General features: G+C 41.0%; 1 protein-coding gene across 1 annotated transcript in view; it reads left to right on the top strand.

Moving 5' to 3' along the window:
- TAF3 (TATA-box binding protein associated factor 3) overlaps positions 1 to 12,060 on the top strand; it is a 115,518-nt gene that overhangs the window by 80,688 nt on the left and 22,770 nt on the right. The window contains exon 3 of the mRNA XM_071424137.1: positions 7,008 to 8,824. Within this exon, the coding sequence (XP_071280238.1) occupies positions 7,008 to 8,824 (1,817 nt within the window). The remainder of the gene's footprint in view (positions 1 to 7,007; positions 8,825 to 12,060) is intronic.

Genomic DNA, 12,060 nt, shown 5'->3' with positions numbered 1-12,060 from the left:
AAACTATAAATACCCTTTTCTCATACTGGTGCTCAATAATGCATCTCCAATGATTTCACACCAAGATGGGGAGGATAGAGAGAGAACTGAATCATTCTGGAAACTTTTGAGTCCAGAACCTGATTATGGCTATGATACATATTTCCTGATGGTTGGATGTATTATGTCCTCAGGGATGGAGGGCTGTTTTGTTGGCCTCTTGTAGCTTCTTGGACAGGTTAATAAAGACTTCTGGAGTGATTGATAAATGTATGCACCAAGTCTCAGTCCTGCTGAACACCTCAAAGGTCAGTGCTGGCTGATAGTAAGGACTGAAGGCACCTCCCAGCCATTTGGGACAGACTTTCCAGGGTGATTAATGAATTGAGATGGTTAACTTCAAGCACCTTTCATGTCTTCCTTATAGTGTTTTAGTTATTTATGCAAAATCACTTGCCATACCCAAAAGCTCTTTTTCTTTCTTTTTTTTTTTTTTTTTTTTTTTTTTTTTTTTTTTTTTTTTTTTGTAATGTATTGGTGGTTTTTGCATTTGATAACACACTGAGAAGGCACTGCAATGAACTTGCTGACAATGTCAGTGGAAAAATCTGAGGCACGTGGAAGATGAGCACCTTGGGGGTGCTCTCCTCCCAGCTCTCTTCCCATAGAAAGTATCAACTGGAAAATGGCAGGGTTTGGTAATAGGTTGGTTGATCTTTATAAAGTAAAGGAGAAATCTGTTGTTTTATTGTCTGTTCAGTAAACAGGTCACATCAGTGATCAGTTGTGTTCATACAGCAGAGAAATTATAATACAATTACAAATATATATATATATGTGTGTGTAAAATATGCACAAGTATCTATATAAAATCCAGTATTCTAAGCCCCACATGTGTCACAGGTATCTCAGTGTGTTCATTTTGCATTAAGGTATCAGGATATTGGCCTGTAGGATATCAGGCTTGAATTTTGTCCCTCTTCCATTAATTTCCTTTATGGACTACAAGCACACTTTCTGTTTGTTTTGGGAAAAGGCCATTGTTATTACAAGTTAAAGAGATAAAACATATCATGGCACAAGAAAAAGACTTCAATTTTAACAGAAATCAAAAGCTCCTGCTTATTAGGATATGATAGGGATGTAAGCTCCTGACTTAATGACTTAAAATTTCCAAAAACTTATCTTTGGCTTCATCTCATGCTTTAACTAGACAATAGGAAAATTATTCTGGAAGTCTGCAGGAAGATTTCTTTCAATTTTTTTTTTCTCACTAAAATGTTTCATATGTTGGGTGGGAACAATCCCTTCCTTCCTTACATTTGAGAGGCTGAGCTGGCTGTGTATAAAGCCATCAGCCTTGATATCCTTGTGGTCCTAAGGAAGATATGCTTGGAAATGAAGATGGATTGAAGATTTCAGTGCAGGCACTGCCAGATCACTTCCTTTCCCAAATCCTAATTTTCCTTAAAAACCCTGATGCTTCCAACTCCCATTCTCAGGTACTTGGGACCATGCAGTGCAGAGGAGCAGAGAGGCTGATCTGAACAGAAGTATGTGTGAAAGAATTTTGTGATCTCCTGATCTTACTTTGGTCATTTTGCATTCTCTTAGAAAAGAAAATGTTCAAGTTCTGTTTAAAAAGAAAAGGATTATGGAAGAAATTTAATAGTTGAAAATAGGCATGTATGAGTTGGATGGAAACATCTGCTTTTTGAGAATTGTATTCTTAATGGGTTTGCTCTGATAGCTGATCCTGTTTATCTGCCATACTGCTGTTAATATCAAATGCCAAATGCCTAAATCTTACATTATTATAATAACAAGGGTTGGCTTCCACAGGAATTGTTACCTCCCAGAGCTTTGTGCAATTCATACATTAGATGTAGCGTTGGAGGCAAGAGCTGCTGTTACTAAAATCAAATCAAAATCAAGTTACTCTTTCTTCAGCAAGTGGTGTCCAGCCTTAGCCACCATGTCTGACTCTGCTTCATCTTCCACATAAGAAATATTTATTTATTCTTAAATCTGCATGTCTTACCCAGATGGTTTTATCCTGTCACCACCCTGTGACAGAGTGAAATGTTAATCCAGTTTTCAGAAGAGAGACTGGAACTTTACTTAAATTAAATGCCAGCCAGCAGACAGGGCAAGTTTTTGGCAGGGTCAGGAGCTGAGCAGAGATTTTGTCTGTCCCAATCTGTGCCATGTTCTCCAGGACACCCATTTAGCTGTCAATGCTTATGTTTTCTCACTGAAGCTACCAAATAAAAAGTCTGGTAATGACCGAGATGATGACAATTTTAATTTTATAGGTGTATTTCTATATTATAGGATTTCTTGCTTGAAGAATGCCCATGCATAGGTGCATTTCTATTATATCAGATGAGTTTTGCAGCTATTTTTCCTGCCTTCACTTTTATCTGACCTGTAGTGCTGCATCCTCTGACAAGGCAGCCAGGTGAGCATGATAATGTGGTACATGTGATTGCACTTCTTTTACTGCAGAAAGGCAGAATTTCTCTTCTTTGTACCCTCATGTCAGTTTCAGGGACAAACAGTCCCTCAGTTTCATAAACCTGGAGATTCATTACTCAAGTGTTGGGTATTGCTGTCCTGAAACTAAGCCGTGGCTAAATTAATTAATTTATATTCAATAAACCTTGGGTCAGGGGGTCCCTCCTGTGCTACAGGGACATGATATACCAAGAAATAGAGTTTGAGCTTCTTTAGTGTTTTTTCCTTAAAAATGATAAAGAAATTTCAGTTTCTTGCCTGAACTGTTCAGCTTAAGAAATTTTCCAGCTTTTGAAGAGGTGACTGATCCCCATGGTTTGCATTTGGGATTCTGATGCTTTCTGTCCAGATGCTGCATATTTATCAAGTTCAGCTCTTCCAGCACCTCTGTGAGATGGAATTATGATCATTTGTCAGGTGCAAAGGCAGCAGGATGTGGAGTGACCTGCCCCAAATCACCCTGCAGACCTAGGTCAAGAGAAGCATGGATTCCTTCCTCCCCTAACTTCAAAATCATCCTTTCATAAAAGTGAATTTGCCTTCTGACATAGACCCAGGTGATGTTGTCACCCATTGAATCATTTAGGTTGGAAAAGCCCTCTGAGATCATCAAGTCCATTTACCCAACACTGCCAAGTCACCACCAAATCCATGTCCCCAGGTGACACATCCACATGTTTTTTGACCAATTCCAGGGACAGTGATTCCACCACTTCCCTGGCACAGCCTAATATTCTCAAGTGAGAAATGCTGCCTTTCTAACCAGATTTCTCATAGGCAGCATGCTGACAGCTTTCAGCTTGTTTTATTTCAGTGATGGACAAATTCAGTGCTGCAATGGCAGAACTCATCCCTCCTGTAACCCAGGCTCTGCACAGGGGGCCTGCTGACATAATAAACAATTGCTCTCTATAGCTTTAGTAATGTGAGCATTAATATTGATCCAGCACTGACTTCTCTAACGACCAAAAAAAATGTATCTGTTATCTTGAGAAACCTCCCAAACAGCTCCAGTCTCCTTTCATTACAGGGGAGAGTTATGAGGGCAGATGGTTGAGGTGATATCCATTTGACCTATAGATGCTAACTCGGGCTGGATCATTAATAAAGGTGGCTGGAGATGGGGAGAAATGGCAGTAAAGAGAGTTTAAAAGCAGTCCTGTGCACAAAGGATGGTGCATCCAGAAGTGCAGGGTGGCAAACGAGATGGACAAGGTGAGGAAGTGGCCACGTGGTTGTAAATGCTCATCACCAAGTCGGGCAGCAAACACTTAAAATCTGATGTTTTTCCATGTTTAGTTCCTGCTCTGGTGTGAATCCTTTGGGAGGAAAAAGAGCCGTAGGTCTTGAACTCAAGATAGAAATTTCACTTTCTCTAATTAACTAAACCCCCCACCACCACCAAAAAAAAAAAACCAAAAAAAAAAAAAAAAAAAAAAAGTGCTTCATTGTTTTCTGCCACAGCTGTGGTGGCTCGGGTTTGAAAGCTGCTGCCTGGCAGAAAACCAGTCCTTGCTAAGGATCAGACTGTGGCCTTGTTCCAAGAGAAATTTGGATTTCATTTGACCACGATAGGATTCCAGATTGTCATCTGAGCATGTCTGAAAAGTGGTGAATGTGTGTCAGTAGTTAAGTGCTCATGAACTTCCTTAGTCCCTGGATTGTTCAGGACTGACCCAGGCAATTTTTTCCAGATGTTTTGGGGAATCCAAGTCCATATAAAAGGGATGGTAATGCTTCTGCTTCCTTACTAAGTTATCTTTGTGGCTTGCAGGAATGTGCATGAAAGCTGGAGTCAAGACACCCCGATTTCTTGTCTCACCTCTACAAACTGCACTTTAACCTTTCTGCCCTTCCCTGGCACCTCCACACAAGATCACAGAAACTTCGTGGGCCCGCTGCAAACTTTACTTGGCCTTATTAAAAAAAAAATAAGCATTGCTCTTTTTTTATTGTACAGAACTCCGGTCCCTGTTCTCCAAAGCTCCTCTGAAATTGTTTTTTTGCCTTTGATCCAGCAGCTGCTGGTATTCTGCAATCCTGAGTAGGTAAAATATGAGAAGCACCTTGGGATGGGAAGGAGTTATAAAAATATGAAATATTGCAGTGCCCTTCTGTGAGATACAGTATAAGAGAGGGGCTGTTCAAGTGGACACTGGGCAGAAATCTTTTTCTAGTAAATGTAAATTTTTCTAATAAGTGTAAATTTTTACAGTAGTTTATTTTCCACTTTATTGACTCTTTTTATCCCTGTGTTTCCTGTATTAAAATGGTTAATATTCCTATCTCTATTCTAATATTCCTTTTCTATTCTAAAGTCTGTATCATCAAACCCTATCTTTCCTAATATTTTAATTTGGCTACACTTTTCATCTTGTGGCTGAGGCAGAAGATTTCTCTAAATCCCAATTTTAAAGTATGATGTTTGTTTTAAATTTAATCTCCTACTTTTAAATGAAAACAAACTCTCAGTTCTGAAGTAGGTGGAATGGGGTTTGGAGGGAATTTCTCAGTAGCAAGCAATACTGTGTGACATCTGATGAATGCTCATTCTTCATCCCCAAAACCTTCTGAGCGGGTGAAGGCAGCTGATTTCTGCAGCAGCTTAAACAGAGATTGAAATTACTTCCATGATGGGGAAGCAGATTTTTTTTCCCCCATAGCAGGTGCAGGCTCAGTCCAGAGTGATTTCTCAGTTATACTCTAACTTTGCAGTTTCAAAAATTCAATGTCAGTGCCCAGCCAGGCAAAACCTAACTCCCTAACATTTCTGTTTTTCACGGAAGGCTAAGACTTTATCCTCAGGCAAAGTCTCCTCTCTGGGCTGGCTGCTGTAAATCCTCTGGGCCCTGGCGAAAGCCAGACTTGCTAGCTCATTTTACTTAATTTGTGATGCTGGCAAGATTTGTGCTGCAGCCCAGGGCTCTTGACTCAACTCTCCTAAATCAGAGCATTGACACATTACAGTAGAGAAACACCAGCGCAGAAAACCTGAAAATAAATTCCTTGAAAAGAGCTATTTCAGAAAGATGCTGTCTTGCTGAGTTTTAAATGGTGTTTAGTGGAATGTTTCAAGTTTCTTGGTGCTTTTTTCATTAAAGCCACCTGCTCATTAGGAAGTTGGGTTATAGCCACTGTCCTCATAAATGTTTTTTACTACATATTTCATGTGAGAATCTTGGGGCACTGGATATCTTTCCTCAGAAACTCTGATACACAAAATGTCTTGAGTTTTTGCAGGTGGGTAAACAGAAACTTGGGGTAAAGTGAAATGAGGTTGTCTGTGTAGGAATGTTAACCAACAGAGGTGTAATGATGTAATTACTCCAAATACAAATGTGTCAGGTTAATGCCTGTGTAGACATTCTTATTCAGGACTAAGAATCCTTTTTCCTGCTCGGATAATTCCATTTTGAAAGTGAGGAAGTGTATCAAAGAGGATAAAGTGCTTGGCTGTGGTTGTGGAGATCAGAGGTTCTCTTTTTAAATCTACTGTGGATTTGTTGGGAGATCTCAAGTGGATTTTCTCCTTTCTCTGCACCATAATGTCACGTGTGGCTCTGAAGATGGTGTTGTATGTAGAGAAAAAAAAATTGTGATTAAACAAAAAAGCAGAGCAATCACACAGGTGGTATCCACACTGGTTTGGAATAGTTGATGTCTGATGTCTGCACTGTGTAGATTTCAGGTTTATCTTGTTTTCAAAAGCTGGTTTTTGGTCTCATAGCCTGAATGCCCATTTGCTCTGAAGTGTGCTAGGTGAATTCCTTCTTCATTTTGGTTGCACTGCTGCAGGAAGCTGGCATATGCACTCCAGGATTGTCCCACAATGCAAACAAAACAACAGTAAGGGAGATGATGGGAAAATGCATTTCAAAGGCACGTTCCTGATCTGAACCAACACACACACACAGTGCTGGGGCGTTCCCATAAAGTCATAACAGATAATGTCCACCTGCAGCAGCTCTTGAGATGGTATCAGAGACAGAACCTGGCAGGTGAATGGGGCTTAGTCCTCTGCTTTAACCTTCAGCCTGTGCTGCTTCAGGAAGAATAAACTAGGTTTAGGAAGATGTTTTCCTAGTAGTTAATCTGCAGTCAAACTTGTGTGATATATAGGCAAGAAAAACAGTTCTGGGTAATTTTACTTTGTCACTGTGTTACAGCAAAAAATGCTTCAACCTCTTTCCCTTCATTTAAAAATGAATGAAGAAGTCATTAGCATGGTTTTGGGTAGAACTGACACTTTGGGCCTGCCATTGGTGAGCTCTACCCTCCTGTCCTTTGCTCATGGGTTCAGTGTTACGCTGCAGTGAGGGCACCTGCCAGTTCTGGTGGTGGCTGATGTGACACAGGAGGTGCCACACGTTCCTCCAAGCAAACCAGTAAGAACGGTGGCCAGTTGTCTCTTCTGGGCTGAGCTGCCCATGTATATTTGTTGTGGTGCTTGTTTGTTTATGTAAGACACATTTCAGTTATCCTAATGCTTTTCCAAATGTTCTTTGTTGCAGAAGAGGAAGAGGAGCAGGTTCCTACCGATGGAGGTACATCTGCAGAGGCCATGCAGGTCCCACTGGAAGAAGAAGGAGATATGGAAGAGGATGAGGCAATTAATGATGAGAACTACTTGAGCAAGAGACCATTAGAAAGTCCTGATGCTGAGGAATTCCCACCTGTGAAAAGGCCAAAACTGTCTGTTTCCAAAGGGGATGCCTTGGATGGAACTGTTGAACAACGTGAGCCTCTTAGCTCAATAAATACACAAAAAGTCCCACCAATGCTTTCTCCAGTTCACGTTCAGGACAGTACAGACCTTGCCCCCCCTTCTCCAGAACCACCGATGTTGGCTCCCATTGCAAAACCCCAAGTGCCCACCCCCAAACCTTTAGAGGCAAAGCCGTTCGTACCCAAAACAAAGTCCAAGACAAGTTCTCCAGGACAAAAGACAAAATCACCCAAAACTACACCCTCTCCAGTGGTAGCTGGGAGTCCCATTCGTTCACCAAAACCTGGATCCAAAGAAAAAAAGTCACCAGGTCGCGCCAAGAGCCCAAAAAGTCCCAAAAGTCCAAAGGTTCCTGCTCACGTTCCACAACCACCTGTGAAGCCTGAACCACCGAGTAGACCCCCTCTGGTTGCATTGAGTGAGAAGATAGGAAAGGAAAATATCCAAGTGAAACAGGGACAGACACCACCTGAGCCTGCCCCCAAGCCAAATCTGGACAACCAGGTGAAGAAAGTGCCGGTCATGGACAAGACCATCGATGATTCAATCGATGCTGTGATCGCTCGTGCGTGTGCAGAACGAGAGCCGGATCCCTTCGAGTTTTCCTCTGGCTCTGAATCAGAAGGGGAAATTTTTACCAGTCCTAAAAGACTTTCTATTTCAGAGTCTACAACTCCTAAACCTTCTGTTCCTGCCAATAATGCAAATAAGGCGGGAGCAACTCCAATACCTGCCTCAGGTGGGACTTCAAGTTCAGACATTTCATGGACAATGGATGACTCAATTGATGAGGTCATTCGGAAGGCAAACATGGGGACACCTTCTAATCCACCTACCAACTTCACTTATTTCTCCTCTCCTTCTGCTTCACCTCCAACTCCAGAGCCTCTTCTCAAAGTCTATGAGGAGAAAACCAAGTTGGCTTCATCGACAGAAGTGAAAAAGAAATTGAAAAAAGAGCTGAAAACTAAAATGAAGAAGAAAGAAAAACAAAAAGAAAAAGATAAAGAGAAAAACAAGGAGAAAAATAAGGAGAAGGAAAAGAACAAGGAGAAAGATAAAGACAAGGAAGGAAACAAGGAAGCAAAGTTTCAGTGGAAGGAACTACTTAAAGAGGAGGATCCTGATCCGTATAAATTCAAACTAAAGGACTTTGAGGATGCTGACACAAAAGTAAAGTTGAAAGATGGCAATACCAAAAAAGAGAGAGAAAAACATAAAGATAAAAAGAAAGAGAAAGAGAAAGGCAAAAAGGACAAGGATAAAAAAGACAAAGAGAAACTCAAAGATAAGGGTAAGGAAGATAAGATAAAGGTGCCATCAGCACCTCTTGTGTTACCTCCTAAAGAAATGTCCATGCCCTTGTTCAGCACACCATCTGCCATGAGGCTTCCCAGCATGTTACCTTCCTTGTCTCCCATGCTACCCGAAAAACTATTTGAGGACAAAGAGAAACCTAAAGAGAAGAAGAAGGACAAAAAAGAGAAGAAGAAAAAGAAAGAAAGGGAGAAGGACAAAGAAAAGGAAAAGAAGGAGAAGGAAAAGGAGAGGAAAGAAAGAGAAAAGAAAGAGAAAGAAAAGGAGAAACACAAACATGAAAAGGTAAGCTGGTTGGATGAAGTGAGATGTCACACTTGCTTGAAGAATCCACATGGATTCCTGTGTTTGCTGCTGAGCACTGTCTAAGAGCTTTGAGGAGAAGTGTGGTTACAGGATTGGTGTTTCTTAATGATAACAGCTCCAAGGAAGGCATCCACCAAGAGCTTCAGAGATTGTCCCACATCTCTGGAAAAGAAAACAGTGGAATTCTAGTTCTGTGAATTTGAAATGTGAGATTGTCCTGGCTTTTCTCAGCCTTCTTTTCACTTGGAAAAGCTGAGGCTCAGACACAACAACAACACACACAATAAGGGATGCAGTGTTGTGCTGCAGAAAGTCTGTGGGTTTCCACTAGAAGGGCAGCAGCCCTATACCTTTCATATAAACTTTTAATTTTGTTTCCAAAAATCTGCTGTTTTGAGGTTTGTAGAAGCCTGGAAATTCCCAGGTGGACAGAAATGAGAAGCAGACTGCCTTCAAATAAATGTTATCTTACATGCTGAAAAGAGTTGCTGAATCTTCCCTTAGCAAATCTGCCCCCTTGTTGCTCCAATTTGTTTGAAGTAAGAAAATTATTTTCAAATTATGGTCTAAGTGTTCAAATGTCACCTTTCTTTGGAGTCTTATGCTTGAGAGACAGAAGGGGAGAGCTAATTTTCAAGGGGTTTGAGCTCCTTCCATTCCTGTAACTCTTACTGATTTACATCAGCCAAAGATAATTTCTTCTTTCCAATATCACCTAATCTTGAGAATATATTTAATATTTAAGAAATGAAACCAGCATATTTGCATGTTATCAGATTTGAAATCCCATTAGAAGCAGCTCCCCTAATTCAGGATTTGCTCTAATTTTTTTGTCACTTCACCTTATAATACGCATTAAATTGTTAACATTGAAAAGAAAGAAGAAAAGAAAGAAGATTGTCTTCCTGTGTGATAACCTTGGATACAAGAGTTCCTAAATCTCTATCCTTAGCCTCAGGAAGCACTGTGTGAGTCCCAGTTTTACCAAGATGCTCTTTACATCCTGCTTTGAGTGTAATACTCAGTTTGTACAAGCTCAGATTTGGGACATTCCTCATTCTCCTTTTGTTGCCACTCTTACATTACCTGCTGGACTTGCAACAAAGTTTTGATTTCAAAACTTGATATATTTTTTAAGTTTACAAATGGTTTTTCCATGCAGAATCTGGCTGATGTGGAGAACTAATGTTTGTGTGCTGTGGATGAATTTGTGATCAACAGGGTAGTGGCCCAGTTGTCCATGATAATTTCATGTCTGGTTTTAGACTGGAGCAACATTTTCACAGATTCCCTATTTTGTCTGTCTGCCCCTTGTGCCTGAGCAGCTTTGGCAGTATTTCGTTGAGAATTTCTGCTAAATATGGGTGTATGTAAAATAGAGGCAATGAGTTGCTTGTTTTCCATACCTTCAGTTTTGCATTTCTTCTGCAGTTTTCTGTGTCAAGTTTGCTTTTAGAGTGATAAAAAGACACATAAACAAATACAAACTGGTAAAGATTCAGTATAGACTCACCATATTTATACATTAGGAAAAGGAGTTCAACACTAATAAAAACTTGGACAAATTAAATTGACAAAGCTGCCCCATTACCTTGGCAAAAAGTCCCTGTCAAAAGATAAACTTTAAAGCTAGAATGCATGAAAGAGTCCCCAGATAGAATTAAAATTTAAACTGATTCTTGAGAGATAAGCTTTTTTTAAATCCACCTCTTTGCTGCAAGTCAGGATTTTAAAAATAAATTTCCCCTTTAAATCTCTTGAGCGATTTTCATTTTTTGCAAGGCCGCACTGCTGGTGTCCTGGAAAAATGGAGAGTTAGAGCTTTATCAGTTGGTGCCCTGAGGTATGTGGCAAAGAAGCTAAATCCTTGAAGATTAGCAAAAAAAATGCAGCACATGGCAATAAGGGGCTTATATGACTACTAGTATTAGTTCAGGTGAAAGAAGTATTGCTTATACATAAAACTGGACAAATCCACTGACAATGTATTTTTAGTTAGCTACAAAGGAGTCTTATATTGCTGGACTTTACCTCTTTGGTGATTTGGGAAGCTTAGTAATCCACTGTAAATGCTCTTCTGCTGGCCCCAATTCCCAGTATTACTCCAGAATGCTGCTCTTTCGTTTTAACCCCTAAAAGTACATGTTTCCTTAATTTAGCTTTTAGATCACACAATGACTTATTTAGGCAGCAGTTGTGCTGCAAGAGCAAATGATCAAGTTACAGCTTGGACATTTAATCTGCCACAGTGCATCCACCTCGGAGCTGTAAGCACAGCCTGGGAGATGAGTTTGTGGGCTCACTGCAGTTTCAGCTCCTGATGGCCAGGAGGAAATATCAGAGTCCCATTTCTAATATTGCTGTAGTTAAACAAAAACTGACTCAGCTGTAATGTTCCCATTTTTGAGCCTTGTTGTAGTTATTACCTTTGTGCACATCCAATCCTGTTGGGTGATTGAGGCTTTTTATCAAGTTTTTCCTGGAATTTTGCCCCAGGCTGCTGAAAGGTACAGGGCAGCAAACAGAGCACTGCATAAATGGCAGAAAACAGAAGCTGAAGGCTTCATGCTGGGTGTATTTGGTGATGGCACCAAGGAGGAGAAGCTTTGTCTCAGGGCTTGCCTGCAGCTCTGTGCCCTGCAGTGGTGTTGGGTGCTGCCCTCAGAGCCAGAAAAGGAGATCTGGGGCACTGCCTTGTGAGCTCCTCCAGGTGAAAAGCAAACACTTGGAGCAGTTACACCCCATTTGTACTCCAGAGATTACCAGGCACGCTGTAGGAGTGACTGAGCAGCTCAGGGAGCAGCTGCTGACCCAGTTTCAGCTAACCTTAATAAGCTGAGCTGGAAACTAAAGTAGTTGAGGAACTGCTTCATGAGAAATGGAGCCATCCTTGCATCAGGGCAGGGCTTGCCAGAGCTGCCCCAAAGTGAGCTGCCCTTGCTCCTGTGTCAGAATCCTGTCATCAGTGTAGAGGAGGACCAAGCTCTGCAGGATGAAACTGTGAATGCTCCTTAGTTTTCTCCCCAGTCTAATGATGTAAACCCTACACACAAACTCATGTTGTAGAAAGATGCTTCCTGTCCTCTTGTATCAAAGGAAAAGATTTAGCATTCTGGTGGAGCCCTGTTTTCCTCTCCTGGCAGACTGTGATGTTGGTGTCTGAGCACAAAGAAGTGGTTTATGTGCTTTTCTTCTGCCCTGTGAGCCCACACCAC

Source organism: Agelaius tricolor, unplaced genomic scaffold (genome assembly GCF_023055355.1).
Source record: "Agelaius tricolor isolate 1412-34295 unplaced genomic scaffold, bAgeTri1.0.p SCAF_3, whole genome shotgun sequence".
Taxonomy (NCBI): domain Eukaryota; kingdom Metazoa; phylum Chordata; class Aves; order Passeriformes; family Icteridae; genus Agelaius; species Agelaius tricolor.
The sequence above is the reverse complement of the archived record's forward strand: the minus strand, read 5'-3'. Positions and strand labels throughout refer to the sequence as shown.